The sequence below is a fragment of the Macrosteles quadrilineatus genome, unplaced genomic scaffold (genome assembly GCF_028750875.1).
Source record: "Macrosteles quadrilineatus isolate MER2022 unplaced genomic scaffold, UCM_ALF_1.0 Scaffold_9__3_contigs__length_116548681, whole genome shotgun sequence".
NCBI classification, from domain to species: Eukaryota; Metazoa; Arthropoda; class Insecta; order Hemiptera; family Cicadellidae; genus Macrosteles; species Macrosteles quadrilineatus.
Window position 1 is genome coordinate 82,569,984 of NW_026542602.1, and position 19,091 is coordinate 82,589,074.

Below are 19,091 nucleotides of genomic sequence, written 5' to 3' on the forward strand. Positions count from 1 at the left end.
CGCCCATGTGTCACGTACATGAACTAGACACGAAAAACGTGCTTCAAAATTTACAATGGGATGAGAAGTCTACTTGTGTTGGTTAGTCTATGGTTAAACTAAAGTAGCTAAAAACAGAATAGTATTACCATTGACTATTGGATATTGAAGTTGACTTTCCATCCATATGGACCAGCTGTAGCCAAGTTTTTATTAAAAATGAATGTAGTTGTGTGAGCCAGTCACAGAATGCGCTAGTGTCTAAAATTCTATTTTATACCTTATTTTTTGTTGCTGACCAGGTTGATGGGTCATAACAGTTGCTATAACTCATCATAAGTCATTCCCTAAGTTTGACTTGGTTAAAAAGATTGTGTATTCGGCAGGATTTAGTATTTTAGATCAGCGCAATCTGTAGGTGGCTCACACCAACTACGACAATTTTGATAAAAAAGCTGGCTATAAATTTAACATCGGGAAAAAGAAACTCAGTCAAACTATACTAGATAGGTGGTTTTCGGTTTCCCCAGGCACCTAGAATAGTTGAGCTTTGATACAATAATTTCAAAATTCTGAAACTAATTAGGTGTTAGTATACCATATTTAACATTCAAAAAATGTTGGATGGTTATATTATTAAAACCTAAATGTTTAAGTCAATAATAATTACTTGAAAACCTTCTGATTTAAGTAAAATTTATTCTAAAACAATGGGCTATTGCTTGCACATGTAGGCTACTTCTAGGTGCCTCAAAACTCAAAATTACTAAAAACTTGTGAAAGTTAAATGTTTTAATATTATTGGCATGTTGAAAAAAATCAAAGCTAAAACTTTTGTAAAGCGGTGGTTAAAAGTTGTCCACCATTTCAACTAAGCCTATTGAAAACAACCAGACATATCAATGCATACATAGCAATTATTATACTTATTGATTGCATTATATTAGTGGACAAATCAATTAATTAATTCATTAATAGGTACCACAGAAATGCTAAAAAATATATTTTAAAAAGATTCAAAGAATAACATTCTAGATAAACCTCCATTAGCCTTATATTTTCTACAGAGTTCAAAAACTAAAAATTGTTCAGATACAAAAAACAATTGAATTTTACCTGCTCATATCTAGCCATCTCCTCTACACATAGCAGTTCGTGCATTCTCGCTCGGTAGTTATTGCGCGTCAGCTTCTTCTCACTGATGGTGGACTGGGTCAGAGTGAACGTCTCGGCTCGTGGCATTGGGTAAGCGGCCAGCAGTTCCAACTCCCTTGCGTTGTCTGTGGTTGACGACATCATCACCACAGGAGAAGTGAACGTAACAATCTTGACATCTGACTTGTCCCATCTCTCAGCCGTTGATAGCACAAGCTCCTGAGCAGACAAATTTTATGGTAATTTCCTATTGAAAATATCCATAAAATTTAATTTTACCTCGCAAACATTCAGGTACAATGCAAAATTAGTGGACTATTTATTTACGTACAGTATTAATTACATGCACAGAAAATAACTAGATATACAACAAATACCCATCAAAATAACAATGTATATAAAAACATAGAAATAGAAAACATGACAATAATGAAAAGACATTTTTAACATTAACATTCAATATATAAATGTACATACTGATTTATTCATTTCATTAAATTACAAAGGAGATAAGAGATAAGTAATGTATTTTTTGCCTGTAACTAAGAACAAAATAGATCAATAATCATGAAGAAGGTAGTTTATGTTTTCAATGTAGTTAATCTGTTTGTATATGTACCCAAGCTTTTTAAAGTAGGCCTACTAAATTTAAACAATTTTAAACACAGAATCAAATAACCTTTTTAATTTCCTTGATCTTATCAGCATCTGTGACTGGGATAACATCAACACAGAGGTGTTTGACGAGAACTGGTTCATTGCCAACGTCAAACACCAATGACTGACGAAAGGTGCCGAAGATGTCCGTGGTAAACCCTACTTTCACCACATGTTCTAGTGTTTCATTCAACTCATTAACTTCGTCACCAGAACAGGTCCATTCTTGTCCGTTGTTAAGCTCCATATTGACTAGTGTTTTGCCCGATTGGGCTCCAGTTGTTGATATGAACCTGCGCAACAAACGGTTCAGATTTTTAAAATGAACTCAGAACATTAAACTATTTCTCTTTTTTTTTTGCCATAATGAAATTACACTTCCTCGCTCAGTTGTACCTGCTATACCCAGATGACAAGTGCTATAAAAATAAAGTTCACAGCCTGCAATTGGCAGAGTTGTCTTTCCATTAATTTCAAAACAAGGTACCGTAACTGGAACTTGTAAATGCTACTGAATGGAATCTCTCTAGTTTACAATATCTGCTTGTGTAAAAAGATATTGTTAATTCTAATCAGGGTTTGCTATACAAGTCCTACCAATTAAAACTTGAACATGCTCTAAGCCCGAGCCCTGGTGAAAAAGTCTTTTTTAATTTTGTGGTTTGTTGCTCAAACTGGTCAATAAAAAACCCAAAAATCTACAGTTTTTATTGACAAGGTTATTTTCCACCTCATGGGAAGGGTAGCAGACACAATCGTCCATGTGTAGTTTGAAAATGGATTTAGGCTATCACCATCCTAAATTTTATTCTTTTTCATGACTTTACAATTTGACAAAACAAAATCCTGTTTCAAAATTAGCTTTAACTATATTTCATGACAGTACTTACTTGAGGTGAAAGTGATTTCTATGGGCATCCTGGAGCAAAGCAACAGCTCGTAGTGGCAATACTGTATGCAGGGTGAAGGTCCAATCGTGTTCACTACTCTTGGTACTGACTGTGGTGGTTAGATCACTGCTGCAGTTGTCATCCACTTCATCAACTCTCTCTCTCATCACTCTGTCAGGACTTGCTGACTGTACCCATCTGTAATGTTACACACTGACATCAGGTACATCTGCTTGGTTTGGATCAATGTAGTCAGGTATTAACTTCTTTATACCAAAGTACAGTAGAGCGCTAATTATCCCAAAGCCGGTCATCTAAAACGTCAGTTAGCCTAAACTAAATTGCAGCCAAAGACGGTGAATTCAATATTACAAGAGCGGCCGGCAGGAGCTCATGCGGCCTAACGGTTTGCGCGAGACTCAGTGACAAGGTAATGCTGCCATATGTAATGTCAGGTAACAACTACCTTGATGATCTATAATTAATAGGCAAGCATGTTTCTTTAAAACCTTTTTTCCCAGCTTGTGTGCATCATAGGGAAAATCTACGCACAATGTTAGAAAGATATTTTTCTGTAGGTGTGCAGAATCCCTTTGGCCCATAAGCACAAAAAATGAATTCAAAATTTAAAAAAAATTAACATGGGTCTTGTTACATGGGTCTCATGCTGGTGACGAAATAACAACAAAATATAAACAGACAATCAAAACAAATGGAAGAAATTCCAATCACATGTTTTATTTACAACGTGGGGTGAAAATAGAGAAATCTGTAGGCCTAGTTTAGATATTTTTGGTCGAGTTTTTGACCACTGGACAACCTCTAGTTTTAATGAATAGACAATACTGATATACGTTTTTACAACACACTATTTCTAAAATTTTATAGGTACAAAAAATTTCAATAACCTCGATTCAACTTTTAACATAAATATGTTGAACACACACTTACCTCTCAAGCAGCTGTTCTGTGTACGACTTGCCGTACAACTCCTTCTCGCTGGCTCGCTGCAGTTTCATCCGTCGGTACTCAAAGCGCTCGCGCCACTCCTGTAGTTCCTGAGGCCCATGAGCCTCCACACACTGAGCACCGTACCTACACACACCGCTGTCTGCCCAAGACTCACACAGCGTGTAGTTTTCTGAGGTGTATCTGGAAAAAACCTCTGATGAGTATCTGTGGAATATTATACCTTCTAGTTAAACTTACAAAATTTGTATACAGTTTTATGAAGGCCTTAAGATTAAATTGATGAACACAAAAACAACGTTGTTGATGGCATTGCAAACAAAAAAAAAAAACTATCTTTCAATAAGATTTATAAAAAAAGTTAGTTCATTGCCATTAAAATCACAAATTCCTGTACCGGTACCTGAAGCTACAGCCATTTGTGAAGGCTAGACATTAGGCTATAATGAATCCACATAGTCAAACACTTTTCTTATCCAGATTTCGCGAAATTCAGCTGTTATCAATTTAACCAACATTATTAAGATTCAAAAACGGACACCAATTTGCAGATTTGAGAACATCTTTTCCTAGATTGAATAAAAACCTGGATTTACATTTAGGCTAAGTGAAATGTACTGAAAAAACCTATTAGGCTAACAATAGAATGTTGTCCCCGTTCCATTCACAATTTTTTTTCAGACTCATCTTAATACTGTAGGGAAAGGCTTTTAACTACTTTAATTTGGTAGATCTACTTTAACCAAGGCCTGCAACCAGATCTCGATAACAAGTGTCACAACAAATCTAGCATGGGAATTATCAAGATTATAAGACTTATTATGAAGGTAGAATTCTCATCAATGCCTATATAGGTTTCCAATAACATGATCAGAAGCATGACAAAAATACAAGGGTAAACACTAAACAGCAAGGGTACTCTTGTTTTTTTTAGGGTGACTTGCTATTGAGGTTCCACTGTAACAAAATATGAGTAGCTTACTAGTAATTTTTCAAATAGCAATCTTCAATAAATCTAGCATTTAATACAAACCCTCTAGGTGGAGGCCGCCACTTCCAATCCCTGCCTTCATCAGACATAATCACCCTCTGATGACTCTCCGTCTGACAGTGGTTACGGAGATCGTTTTTGTCAGAAAACGTGAGGCAGCAATAAGTGCAAGATAAGCCATTTCTTCCTACAATTTGTTGTGGATGCTGCTGCTGTTGTTGCTGCTGCTGTTGTTGTTGATGTTGTTGTTGATGCTGAACCTGTTGCTGCTGAACCTGTTGTTGCTGCTGAACCTGATGTTGCTGCTGAATCTGTTGCTGCTGCTGAATCTGTTGTTGTTGAATCTGTTGTTGCAACTGTTGTTGCTGAAGTTGTTGCAACTGTTGGATTTGTTGTTGTTGCAACTGTTGTTGAATCTGCTGATGATGAGGGTTCGGAGGCATTGTTTTTACTTCTTCAGCGATTCTCAATGCAGCCACTGAAACATGATTAGATACAGGCCTTTTGGATGTTTCATGTTTTTTATGTCCTTGAAATGTATTCAATAAAAAATTTTAAATTAGCCTAGCAAGTTAACATGTAATTATTTACAATTAGGATGAATAAAACTACTTCACAGTATCATAATTTTGAGAAGGCCACTACCTATTTGATTGAAACAAAATAATAGATCAATCAAGTCTGGGAATAAAAAGGTCAGTAAGTAGAAGCAGTGATCAATTTGTAAAAAATGAGGTGCCGGAACTGTAACCTATTTAATGTGATTAGTACCTATTCATGCCAATAATTTTAGCGTTACGAAAGAGAGGTACCGGATCGACCACTGAGTAGAAGTGTGATTAATACTCAAAGGCCACAATGTTGTTTAAATTATCCGTTGTTGGGGCTATTTCAGTAGAGCCACCTATCTTGTTTTATTAGATTGTAACCTATAACATATAATTGTTAACCAACAGTAAGGTGCCTCAAAATATTTGCAGTTTATATTTGGACTTGAACTAAGCCTAACTTACATCATTAGCCCACTAAGAAATCATATCAATCTCAGACCTCCCATTAAAATGATTCTTGATCTCTCAAGTGCTAAGGATTGATATATCGGGCCTTGATCAATAATAGAAGCAGGTTGGGTTAGATTTCTAGTATAGGCCTAACCTTAGAAGCCAAACGAAGTAGATTGGCTGGGTAACTTCAACTAACCTAATCCAACCTGTCTTGTGATACATACAATATTAGCTAGGTTACTTGTAAATGAACTGAAAATATCATGAACTCTAAATAACACGTCACCAGATGTTTTTTGTTTTGTTTGAGTAACTTGAACAATCTTATAAAAGAATGTTTTAAGCCTACAACCACTACCCTGCCAGGTGGTCTTTCCAGTTTTTGTTGTAAATTCCAAAGTCTTAAAAATGTAATAAACTAAGTTAATAGCCAACAAACTTACAGCTTGTTAAGCCTGCCTATATTAGGCTTAAGCAATACGCCTAAATGTATTTAACTTAGTCAAGTATTTCATGTGTAAAGATGTGCCTCCAAACAAATTTTTAATTTTGATATCTTACTTTATAGTTTATTACTGTCCTGTTTCTTAATATACCATTATTTTTCACCGCTGATGAATATTTCTCAAGATATCGCCGTAAAAATATAAAACATTACAATAAACAAGGTAGGATGTATGACATTTACAAGTGGAATGAACTGTGGGTTAACTAAGCCTACAGCTGACTGTTTTCAACCAAACGACAACCAACTGGAAGAAACAGCTTTTGAACTTTATTAACTCACACTGATTCTGTCATCGGCATGGTCGGCCCAGTGACATCATTTTACTTCACTACAACTAGAACACAAAACAAAAATACTCATACTGTACTGCGTGGTGCTAGTCTGCTATGCCGTCAAAAGACAAGTTAAGTGAAGAGAGTAACATAGTTGATGAGAATAATAACATCGTTGATTAAACAAAATAACTTTGTTGACTATAGAAACATTTCAAGTGATTCTGTAGTCAATAATGTTTTCTATAAGGAATTCTGTCACGTTATGGAGTTATAGATTGACTGGTGGACTAATTACACGTAGGCTAGTTCTTATTTAGGCATGTCAGGGTAGTAGGCCTAGGTTGTTACAAAAAGAGTCTGAAGGTGACATAAACCATCAACTCGATTCATTATAACCTAAACTTTAACTTACCTACCTAATCTAACGTACCTTTAAAGGACTTAATGCAGTCACAAATTTGCATAAACTAACAACTCGATTCATTATAACCTAAACTTTAACTTACCTACCTAATCTAACGTACCGTTAAAGGACTTAATGCAGTCACAAATTTGCATTTAAAGCACAGCCAACCACCCTGACATGCCTTTTCTGACATCAAAAGGAGTTTGCTATTGTTCTAGAGGTTTGGTTTGGTTCTAGGTCATGTTAGATAGTATTTTACCATGTAATTTCTAATTTTTATTCTTTATAACGGTGAAATATAAATCATATAGGCCTACTTTAATACTTTTCAATGAAACGGCGACCATATAAAGTAGGTATTTAAGCCAAGTATGGAGATGAGTGTAGGATGAGTGGTGCGATCTTGTAGTCTTGTTAGTGACTAAGGCCGACTTATTCCTTAGACACAGCTGTTAATTAATAGCCCATACAGCTAATGGCAACTAAGGGACCTACATTTTATAGTGGAATTCGTACCACATTTTTGCCTTGCTACGGTATATATACGAATTGGTCTAATTTTCAGGATAGTACTGCGGATAGTCGTAGTACTCACTCGTGCGGACGTTAATCCACACCAGGGAGTATCGCATCCACAGTGCATGCCTATCCACAATTCGTAACCTCCTAGTAGCTGGATTACAGGACGACGCCACCCGTCCCAGTTATATAGGCTATATGAATATAAGAATAAAATGCTGGTAACAATAATAAATTACATTGAATGTTAACTTATTGGTCTTAGAAAGTTAAAAGTATCTAGGCCCTAACTCAATCAGGTGATTTTCAAATTGCAGAATCAGAGTTAGCTAATAAAATTGTCACTTCCATTTCCTTGAGTACCGGTACCTATGATTAAAAACAATCAGCTGTTGGCTTACTACACCCACAGTTCATTCCTCTTGTAAATGTCATCCTCCTACCTTGTTTATTGTAATGTTGTATATTTGTACGGCGATATCTTGTGAAATATTCATTAGTGGTGAAAAATAATGAAACTTAGGCTAAACTTATTTGGATTCAGGAGGTAAAAAACTATAAAGTTAGACATTAGCCTAAAATTTAAAAAAACTTGTTTGGAGGCACCTATACTAAATAATTATCTTTCACTTTTAATGACGCCATCAATCCCCCATGGGGTAAAAGATGAGGAACCGGTAATAAGGACAGTACTGATATGGCCTAGGTCTATGAAATCAAAGTTTAACTTTGCTGGCCAGAGGCTCTCAAAAAACTACCTTACGTGAGTCACATTAGTTTTAATTCAGACCTAGGCCTAACCTAAAATTTGCTGGGATATTAGTTTAGGATATGGGTATAAATCTTGCTTGTGAAGAAGCTAACAACTTAAGTCTTAAAAAGCACTATAAGTTGACTAAGTTAACTAAGCTACTGAGTACATAGGCCTACAGTAGGTACCGGTACCTTCATCCTATGTAGGTCAACCCAGGCCTACTTTAGTTAGTGACTAAAAACCAAGCAAGTGAAAAATACATACAATTAACTTAACACTTTGTAACTTACTATGATCAACCATTTGTGGTTGGATGCAGTTCATTCGCAATGGATCCATAAACGGAATATTAGTTAACTCAAAGGGAATATGATTCACGTTCAAAATTTGTTGCTGAAAATCAACATTTTGTGTACTCTGCTCAACTCCACTTGACTCGCCAATAAGTTCTACAGGATGTTTCCGATTTCTCCTTGGCCTGTCATCCATTGCTGGGTTAAAGAGTGATTCTAGTCTGCAATCCATTGTGAGAATCTCTTCTTCCATTCGGTGATGCTGAGGCACTACTTGTGCCACACCTTTCATACTGACATTCTTTTGACCATTGGCCATCTGCAATCCTATTCGAACTCTTTCAAGCATTTTGACAGCTTCAGAGTTTGTACTTGTCATACCGCCACTAGATGCTATCCACTCAGCAGTTGCTGCTTCAGCCTCGGCAAATCTCCTCAATGTAAACAAAGCATGAACTAGTCTTCTTCGAGCCCTTGCACCACAATTATTGCCACTTTCGACTCCACCCAACAGTTTAATGATTTTGCGACAATCAGAAACAACAGCTTCATGTCGACCCAGTTCTAAACAGCACTCAGATCTACCTAACAAGTAACCAACTAATCTTTCCTTTGAAGTTCCTTTCACAGCAGCATACCCTAATAACTGATCAAACAGTCCAAGTGCAGATAACCATTCCTTATGGCGAAGTAGTTCTTGAGCTTGACTTTCAACCTCATTCATTTTTAACATGCCAAATTTAGTTACTTTACAGAATTATCTCTTTAAGTTGTAGGCTTATGAGGAAATCAGAAGAACCCATTGGGGTTAGAGAGATTATGAAAACAGAGCACATAAACTGAATATTTTTACATTTAGGAAGAATAACTGCACGCACAGACTATTTATTCAAAAAATAGTTTAAATAAAACATGCACTATACATCTAAATTCTATACTCCATTGAAATAAAACTAATACTTTATGTTGTACTTAACTAGTAAACCCTAGGACGCCATCTTGTGTACAAAAGTCAAAATTTTCTTTTGTAGACAGCAATACAAAGAGTTCAATTCAAAGAGTAAAACGTTTCCAGGATCCGTGGGTTGGAATAAATATAATAAAATAATATTGGCAGGTTTATTTACTCTAAGATTGTGTCATTGGTTTGAGAAATAAGTAAGATCATGTAACTGTAGCTGTATCAATCTAGGCTCAAATAATAATAGCCTAGATACATGTATTATCTATGATAAAATCGTTGATTAAAAATCTCAGATGTATAATCAATGGTAAAATTTAGGATGTAGGAATAGGTCAGTCTGGTCAGTGTCGGATCTCTGTCACTTCTGGGGCTGCACAGGGATCGATTTTTTTTTTTACAGCATTTATTTCTGGTTCAATGTAGACATTATACACAGAAGTGTTAACAAAATTAAAAAGAAATTAACTATAATAACATCGTGGGTTCGCCCAAACCTGGTACACCCTGTAACATAATTAATTTAGAGAATAATTTAATCGTCTTTAGGCTTCATTCATCCAATAGATCTTGAGGGAGCCTTCGACGTAGCCTCCTGTTCTCAGTTGCTTCACCAAGATGAAAAGTTAATGCACCAGGAACATCGTTTAAAGATTTTAGAAATTTTGAGGTGGTTTTTTCAATAAAGGCCGAGATAGACTCGACTCCTAGTTCTTCATGTATATGCCTGTTTCTAACAAACCAGGGAGCATTCACCGCTATTCTTAGAATTTTGTTTTGAATCACTTGAATTTTGAAGAGTTTGTTTTTTGATATAGCTAATCCCCAGATAGGAGATGCATATGTAATCAAGGGCCGAATTATTGATTTGTAGATTAGAACTGTACAAGCTGGCTTCAGAGTAGATTTCCTATTGATTAAAGGGAAAAGCTTTGCAAGGCGTGCATAACCTTGGGACAGTTTTTGATTAACGTGGTAGTTCCAATTAAGTTTTTTGTCCAGCCATACTCCAAGATATTTTATGGCCTGGTCATCAGGGTTCCAAGGTAGAAAGTTACCATATATTTGAATTTCATGTGGCAATGTATGTTTTTTCAAGGAAAATATTTTTGTCTCACATTTAGTTGAATTTAGGCGAAATTTCCACTTGTAGAACCAATCAATGAGAAGATCCACAGAGTATTGCAGGGAATACGTGGCCTCGTGGATGTCGGAATGTTGGCACAGGATAGCAGTGTCGTCGGCGTAGAGAGCTAATGAGGCGTCTTCTGGAAGAGGGATGTCTGCCATGTATAGATTGAACAATACAGGGCCCAAAATTGAACCTTGTGGAACTCCTGCATTGACTCGTCGTACAGATGATTTGGAAGAACTAATTTTAACAGAGAAGGTCCTGTGACAGAGAAACGATTTTACAATACTGGTTAAATATTTTGGAAATCCGAAATTAATCAATTTAAAGACAAGACCGTCATGCCATACCTTATCAAATGCCTGAGATATGTCAAGAAATGCCGTTACTGTGTGCTGTTTCCTCTCAAACCCTTTGACTATCGTTTCATATATTCGTAGGATTTGATGTAAGGGCGAATGTTTTGGCCGAAATCCAAATTGATGAGCAGGAATTATATTTGCAGCATCCATGTAACAGGCAATTCGTTTCAAGATGATTTTTTCAAAGACTTTAGAAAGCGTAGAAAGTAAGCTGATTGGACGGTAACTCGATGGAGAAGACTTCGGTTTATTGGGTTTATGAATAACTGATATTTCCGCATGCTTCCAAATAGAAGGGAAGTAAGATTTAGACAAACATGCATTAATAATTGATGTGAAATATGAAAAGCCTTTGTTGGTGAGATTTCGCAAAATAATATTAGGAATAAGGTCATGGCCAGGTGATTTACGGAGTGGACGATAATGCAAGACGATAATTTAGGCATACCTTCTAAACATTTATCCAATTCTGCACTGAAAATTTCCCAATTTATCTTTCCATTAATTAATCGTTGAGGTGGACAACTAAATTGAGGTTGCGTGAAGAAGGTTACTATAACGGGAGAATGGTCAGAGTCCAGCTCGGGTAAAACATTTTGAATGATTGGAGCTGTAAAGTTTTTGTGCAAAACCAAATCTAGTATATCTGGTTGATAATTAGGTTGCCATGGGAAATGTGTTGGTTCTTGTGGCGCATCAATCATTACGTTTGAGTTATTTGTAAGTCGTAACAAACGGTTTCCATTTGGGTTTGTGGTTCTGCAACCCCATATCTGATGTTTACAATTTAGGTCCCCCATAACAACAGTCGAACAATTTTCTGCAAACAGCACCTGCAAGTCATTATTGTGTAGCCGTTTGTTCGGGGGTTTGTAGACAGAAATTAAGCGAAAGTCTGCACCATGACTTAAATTAATTTTTACACCAACAGCTTCTACCGAAGATAAACGAGGTAAAAATATATTATGATGGTCCAAAGTTCTTCGCACAAAGATTGCAACGCCACCTGAAGCTATTGGATTAGGCCTATCTTCCCTGTATATAGAATACCCATTAATTTTGAAATTTTCCACATTGGTCAGGTGTGTCTCAGTAATGCACGCAATATCGATGCTATGTCTAACCATAAACGCGATAAAAGTAGCACGTTTATCTCTAAGCCCATTGGCATTCCAGTTAAGGAGGGTTAAATTGTTAATTTGAAAATAATTGACCTGATCCATTTGAGAGAATAGAGCTTATCACATTACTTATTATCTTTTTGAGAGTAGGAATGAACGATTTCACCACATCTAGGATTATTTGTTCAAAGTTTTGAAACACAGACGTATCAGGAGCATCATCAGATTGTTCTTGTGAGAATGAATTATTAATATTGCGGCGGCTCGTAGCAGCAACTTTAGCAAATGAAACTCGTGATGTGGGAGGTTCCTGAGGCGAAAAGTTTGTATGAATCTCAGGAAAATGAGTAGCAGAATTCAAATCAGGGGGAGAAGGAGTATTTTCTTTTTCGTCAGTAGCGTTTTGATGGCGATTGCGAGGACTACCCCGATTGTGATCCTTGTTGGTTATTTTCTGGTATACTTGACAGCCTCTGTAGTTAGCTGTGTGGCTTTCGCCACAATTAACACATTGAGGAGCTGCAGTTTTTTGTTTAGGACATTCAGAGTAGTGATGTTGACCAGTGCACCGCACGCACCTTGGGTCCAACTTACAAAAGTTCTTCGTGTGCCCATAGCGTTGACATCGAGTGCATTGGGGAATTTGCCTAGATTTTCTTTTCATTTCGACACTTACAACTGCAAAACATATTGTGGTTAAATTAAAGATAGCTTTGCCGTCGTCGTTGTTTTCTAAGTCTACTGCACAAAGAGGGAGTGGAAGTTTGTTTTTGTTGAGTAACCTAGTGACTCTAATGACAGGATAGTTTTGATCTGTTAGCTCAGTTTTAATTTCATTCTCAGATAATGATGTAGGGACGTTCCTGACAATCACTTCTAGTTTTTTGTCATGTAGGGGTTGAAAAGTATGATATTTAATGTTAGAAGAATCATAAAAGGCTGTCAAATTTCTAAAGTCATCTATATTAGACAAGTTCACTTTAAGGGACTGCCCTCGAACTTGAGTCGAAAAAGTTGCCTTTACCATATTTCGGACATCTTTTATTATTTCTTGGTGGTTGTTTACGTTGTGCAAAAATATAGGAGGGATTTTTAACTTTGGGTCATTTACTTGGTTTTCCAAAGTAGAATCGTCCATATCGTGTGATTGATCCACGCCATTGCCATTACCATTAGAACTATAAGAATGTTCAGATAGAATTTGATATTTATTGCCTTTACATAGTTCACTTGAATCTAAAACATAGCGTTTCGGTTGAGATTCAGAGGAAGAAAAGGTAAGTTTACGTTTTGGAAAGACAAAATCATCATCAGGATCACTTACATTTTCATCAAAAGGCATAGCAAGGAGCTCGTTTGTTTGTTGCACATTATACTTAGCTTTGTTTACATTAGTTGTTGACATTCTTGTAACAGGAGGAGCTTGTAGGTTAGACCTATGTTTGAACGAAGTTTTATTGTTTAATTTAACTATTTCCGCGATACTATGAAACAAGTACAAAGAACAAACAAAGAATTAAACTTGTCACAACTTTAAAAGAGAGCCCGAGCTCAAAAATACGTAAAAAAGATAATTATTCACAGAGCAAAAATCAACACAGTCACTATAAATAAGAACCAGCTGTATTCCTACAGGGATCGATCCTATCGTTGGCGGTTGAAAAAACAAAGATCGTTATCCTAACCAAGAAAAGAATTCCCACCGTCCTTTGCAAGTAGGCCATGCCCAATTGGAGACCAAGCCGTATGCCAAATACCTTGGTGTTATGATTGACGGCAAAATGTCTTTCGGTGAGCAGATAAAGCGAACTGTTGACAAAGACGCCAAGGGAGTTGTTGCCCTTAGTAGGCTTATGCCAAACGTCGGCGGCCCCCGCTCCTGCAAATGCCGCCTACTGATGTCTGCCGTCCAATCAGCACTCTTGTACGGCGCTGAGGTCTGGGCCCACTTGCTGGAGAGGCGTGTCTTCCGTGACAGGCTCTCCCGTGTCCAGCGTCAAAGTGCCTTGCGAGTTGCTTCCACCTACCGCACGGTTTCCGAGCCTGCAGCCTGCAGTCATGGTGATTGCCAGTGTCATCCCCGTCTTTCATCTCGCGAGGGAGCGACAGGCGATCTACCGCAGGAGACCTGAAGTAGATAGAGAGACTGCCGCAAGGGAAGAACGCAACCGCAGTTTCGACCGCTGGCAGCGTGAATGGGAAGCCGAGTCTCGGGGACGATGGACCGCCAGGCTCATTCCTAGCATCCAACCATGGGTGGAACGGGAGCATGGTGAGGTTGGGTACTACTTGACTCAATTTTTTTCGGGTCACGGGTACTTTCGGGCCTTTTTGCACAGAATGGGGAAGGCTGCCAGCCCAGACTGTATGTACTGTCCTGGCATTGCAGACACGGCTGAGCATACCTTCTTCTTCTGCGACAGGTGGCATGTCCGCCGAGCCTCCTTGATCTCCGAGGTCGGCGTCGATATTACTCCCGACAACATCGTTGGAGCTATGTTCCAGGGGGAAGGAAACTGGAACCGTGTAAAGCAGTTCGTCGAGGCCATACTTCGGGATAAGAAGGTCGACCTCGATCGGCCTTAGTTTTCTGAGGAAACCAGAAGGAAAGCCCTAGGGGCGTAGTTTAAAAGGCCTAGCCCGAAGTAATGTGCTAAACAGTTCCAGGTTAGTGTGCTAGGAGACGAGGGGGTTTTTAGCCGGTAGTCCGGGGACAATGAGCCCGCGGGAGTCCGGCACTACTGAGTGGCCATTGAGCACCTCAGTGTGCGTGAATGCATTTTTACCTCCTCCCCATAAAAAAAATTTAGGATAATAATTTTCTTTGACTATTGATATTGATACAACAGTACAATAGTACAGTGTGGTACAATGCACGCACAACTTCAGTATCCAATAGTCAATGATAATATTAAATCTATGGATATACAAAAAAAAATGGTCATTTGGTATTTGTTTAGTCCAAGGGGCTCCAAAAGACTTTCGAAAAAAGGCAATTTTTTACATTTTGTACGCCTTACCCGCCGGGTCTGCCCGGTACTGTTAGGCCCGGGCACTGTAGGCGAGCCCGATCGGCCCGGGTGTCCCAAATCGACCCGGGTCAATTGTGGGGGCCCGGTGGGGCAGGGCTTTATAAGCGGCCCGGGGTGGGCGGGCCGCCAGCATGGCCCGGGCCGTCATAGCGAACCCGTCCCCGCCGGGCCTCCATCAGCAATCTGGAGGTATGTGTCCGCTTTCATCTATCAAAACATTGGACAACCATCAACAAAAATGGCAGTACTACAAGACAGCATCGAAGTGTTGACAGCTTAGTGTGAAATGATCAAAATAATAAAATTTCGATTGAAACGTGTCCACAACCAAAACCACCCGTCACACTCGGTTCGTTCCTCCTCACCATCGCCCGTTTTGTCGTTCTGTGTCAGAGGCTTGGCCGGGCTGCACGATTTTTATTTCAGCTGCAGTTTTTTAATACGGACCAAATGAGAGTTTAAAAATTAGAAATTAAAAAAAATTATTGTAGGCCTAAAACTAACAAAAATATATAGTTAATTTTTTAATTAAACTGTCATAACCTAACCTACCTAATCAAACTTGCTGATAATGACAAAATTGAATGAAGGTTTACTAATAGAAAAAAATAATTCTGTTCATAAAATAAAACTATAAATGCCTCAAATTAAATTTTATATTTTTTAATTATAAAATTAAACTGTGATAACCTAACCAAACTAACCAAACTTGCTGATAATGAAAAAATTGAATGAAGGTTTACTAATCGAAAAAAAGTTCTGTTCATAAAATAAAACTATAAATAGCTCAAATTCAATTTTATAAGGTTTTAGTTATAAAATTTAACTGTTATAACCTAACAAAACTAACCAAACTTGCTGATAATGCAAAAATCTTAGACAAAAAGCTTGTGCCCCCGATGGGTTTCGAACCTTGTACCATAAGTTTCGAAGCCCGGCACGCTATCCACTAGACCACCGAGACCGATGGCTTCATTCCGTTTCATTGCGCTAATGGTGTTCCCTCAGCCAATAGAATGCTCTCATTTTGTTCTTATTAAAATAACTGCAGCTGAAATAAAAATTGTGCGGCCGGCCTCGCCTTGGCTCTCCTCCACTTCTTCTATACCCCCTGACGCTCCCCCCTGTCCATCTCGTCGTGGTCACAGATTAACTTACCGTACTTGATGGTGGCCGCGATTGCGGCAAAATTTTAATCATATCCCGCAGTCCTTCTTCCATGGTTCACTTTTTTATTGAACATCCCCAATGTGGGAATTGTGGGCGTATGAACGAAACACTTAAGAATACAATTGCTGATTTTTTTAAATAACTTTTTATTGTTAACGTCTGGTTGCATATGTTCAAATAAGCTGTTAAGTTTGTTCTTAAAATGTTAATTTTTATTGACAAAATTACTTCAAAACAATTTTAAACGTTTTTTTTCATCAGCAGGAAGTTTTGCCTAGATTTCATACTCCGATACTCCACAACCTTGTTTGAAAAAATGTATGACAGCATTGTTAAAAATATCGATAGCTTGCGTTATGCATCATCACAAAGGGGAGGGGAGATGTTTAAAAATTCCAAAAAACTTGTTAGGTACCTATATGAGGATGAGGACGGCCCCTTGCTTAGAGTAGTGAGGGAGTCGTTAAAATTGTGTTGAGAGTTAAGTTTTGTTTATGTTTTCAGCTACTTTTGATGTGGGGTTGTTATGATACTTTTACGCTCTTCAAATCATTGAAAAAAAAACCTATCGGTGAATCAATTATCGATTATTGAGATGAGGACGACACCTATGTACGCATGTAACCTAAATATAAGTGTAGAATGGTGTAGAATTGTCTGTAAGATCGGCTGATTCACTAGGATCTTTTATTTAATGCCCAATGATCAGGAATACCTGGGTCCAGTTTTGAACTATCAAAAAGCTACTGGCTTTTCTAAAACCTGGTGACCTTTTGATTATTAGGCGAGCACTAACCATTGACTATATAAATGCTATAACACTCGGCTAACCAACCAAGTAGCCTACGTATTGATAATTTCATGGTAGTTTACAGAAAATTATATACAATGTAGATTTCGTTTTGTACTCGCCTCTCCCATTTGTGTCTGGAGTTGTTTTTTTTAATTTGAATGGGATATTGCTACTTACCTTATAGGTGGGTCTGTATCAGGCTTCTTCAAAACTTGCGATTTTATGTTGATTTGTCTGAACAATTGATGGATATACGAGGGTGGTTTTAGCGAATTTCCCATATAGGGAATATTAGCGAATTTCCCATATAGGGAATATTAGCGAATTTCCCATATAGGGAATAAGCTATTACCGTAGTACTCATGGTAAGACCTGGACCCGGGACCGATTTACTTTTTCGTTTTGAGGTCCCTAGAGACCAAAAACACCATCCGTTTAAATTCATATATATATATATATATATATATATATTTATATATGTGTCCGTTAGCGCGATAACTCGAGCAAAAATGATCCGATTTTGATGAAATTTGGTACAAACGTGTAATCCTACGTTTATTCGAACGAGTTCGCGATCCAGCATAATCGGGCCATGGGAACGGGGGTTTATGGGGGGTTTTATGGGGTAAAAATGGGTTTTTCCCATTTTTGACCCTAAAAACAAAACATTTTGCAATTTCTTCCTAAACCGTTTTGTAGAGCTTAAAAAAAGAAATAATTTAGTATATTGAAGCGCTGTTGTATGCCTAACGGTCACGGAGAAAATTCAAAAATAGTGTAATTTAAAATTCCCATGTTATTCTTATGGAGAAAATGAAAATCGTTGTAGTTTACTTGTTTATGGATATATTTATTGATAAAATTTGGCAAATTTATTTATTTCATCCTATACTATTGACGTATAGTCAAAAAACACTTTTTACCTTCCCCGTAGCAGCAAACCTAAGCACTCGTTAAATATAATGTTATTTAAATAGGGAATAAATATGTCTTATTTATTTATTTATTTAAATGCTACAATACAGACTTCCGTCCAATTACATTGCAGCATAGTACAAATACTCATATATTTTATGGAAATATTCTAGTAAAAATGTAATCAGACAAGTTGAAATTCGCTTAGTCTGCAGGTTTGCTGCGGCGGGGGTATTTTAAAGTAAGGGCCGGTTTTGAGTATAAATGCATAATTCCCTTGTAGCCGCAATGAGGATCCTCACCAGTCACCATAAGGGCATAATTTGTTCACAGAATTACACCAATTAATTGCAGCTCTGGCGCGGATATTTACACTTTGCTGTGTGTTATAAAAATTGTTTGAACCATCGATAATCTCCTGCCGCATATACATATATATGTGTGTGTGTCCATTAGCACGATAACTATCTAAAATGACCCGATTTTGATTAAATTTAGCCTAATTTTTTTAACCTACATTTACTTTAACCGGACTATGGGAACGGGGGTTTATGGGGTAAAAATTGGGTTTTCCCATTTTGGACCATAAAAACATAAAATTTAGCAATTTCTTTACAAATCATTTTGTAGAGCTTAAAAAACAATTAATTTAGTAAATTAATATAAAATATTAATATAGTATATTGAGGCCTGATGGCTACGGAGAAAATTCCAACAAAATTTTAATTTCAAATTTCCATGTTATTCTTAAGGAAAATAAATAAACTGTTGTAATTTGCTTGTTTTAACATTATTTTGATCCAATATGGAAAATGCTTTTAAATCATACTAAACTATTAACATTTTACAAAAGCACTTGTTTACCATTCCTGATGCAACAAACCCAAGTACTCGTTAAACTAATGCTATTTAAATATGGAATTTAAATGTGATTTTTTCAGGAGACATTTCAGAGAATAATCTAATCAGGCAAATGGAAATTTGCTTAGTTTGCAGGTTTGCTGCGGTGGGGGTATTTTATAAACTGTATGATTTTTTTAAATAACATTTGACAGATTTATTTATTTTATACTAAACTATAACATTTTACTAAAACACAACTTCTCACAATCCCTCTTTAGCAGCAAACCTTAGTTCTCGTAAAACCTACTGTTTTTTGAATTGGGAATAAATCTGGCGTACATTTAAGAAAACTTTAGTGAAAA

The 19,091-nt window shown here is 37.1% G+C and overlaps 1 protein-coding gene across 1 annotated transcript in view; it reads right to left on the reverse strand.

Moving 5' to 3' along the window:
• Positions 1-9,391, reverse strand: part of LOC129002423 (probable helicase with zinc finger domain) — a 30,496-nt gene extending 21,105 nt beyond the window's left edge. The window contains exons 1-6 of the mRNA XM_054430206.1: positions 8,398-9,391; positions 4,684-5,119; positions 3,633-3,833; positions 2,682-2,879; positions 1,814-2,084; positions 1,096-1,353 (exon numbers count right to left, since the gene is read on the reverse strand). Of these exons, the coding sequence (XP_054286181.1) occupies positions 1,096-1,353; positions 1,814-2,084; positions 2,682-2,879; positions 3,633-3,833; positions 4,684-5,119; positions 8,398-9,133 (2,100 nt within the window). The 5' untranslated portion in view covers positions 9,134-9,391. The remainder of the gene's footprint in view (positions 1-1,095; positions 1,354-1,813; positions 2,085-2,681; positions 2,880-3,632; positions 3,834-4,683; positions 5,120-8,397) is intronic.
• Positions 9,392-19,091: the final 9,700 nt, after the last annotated feature.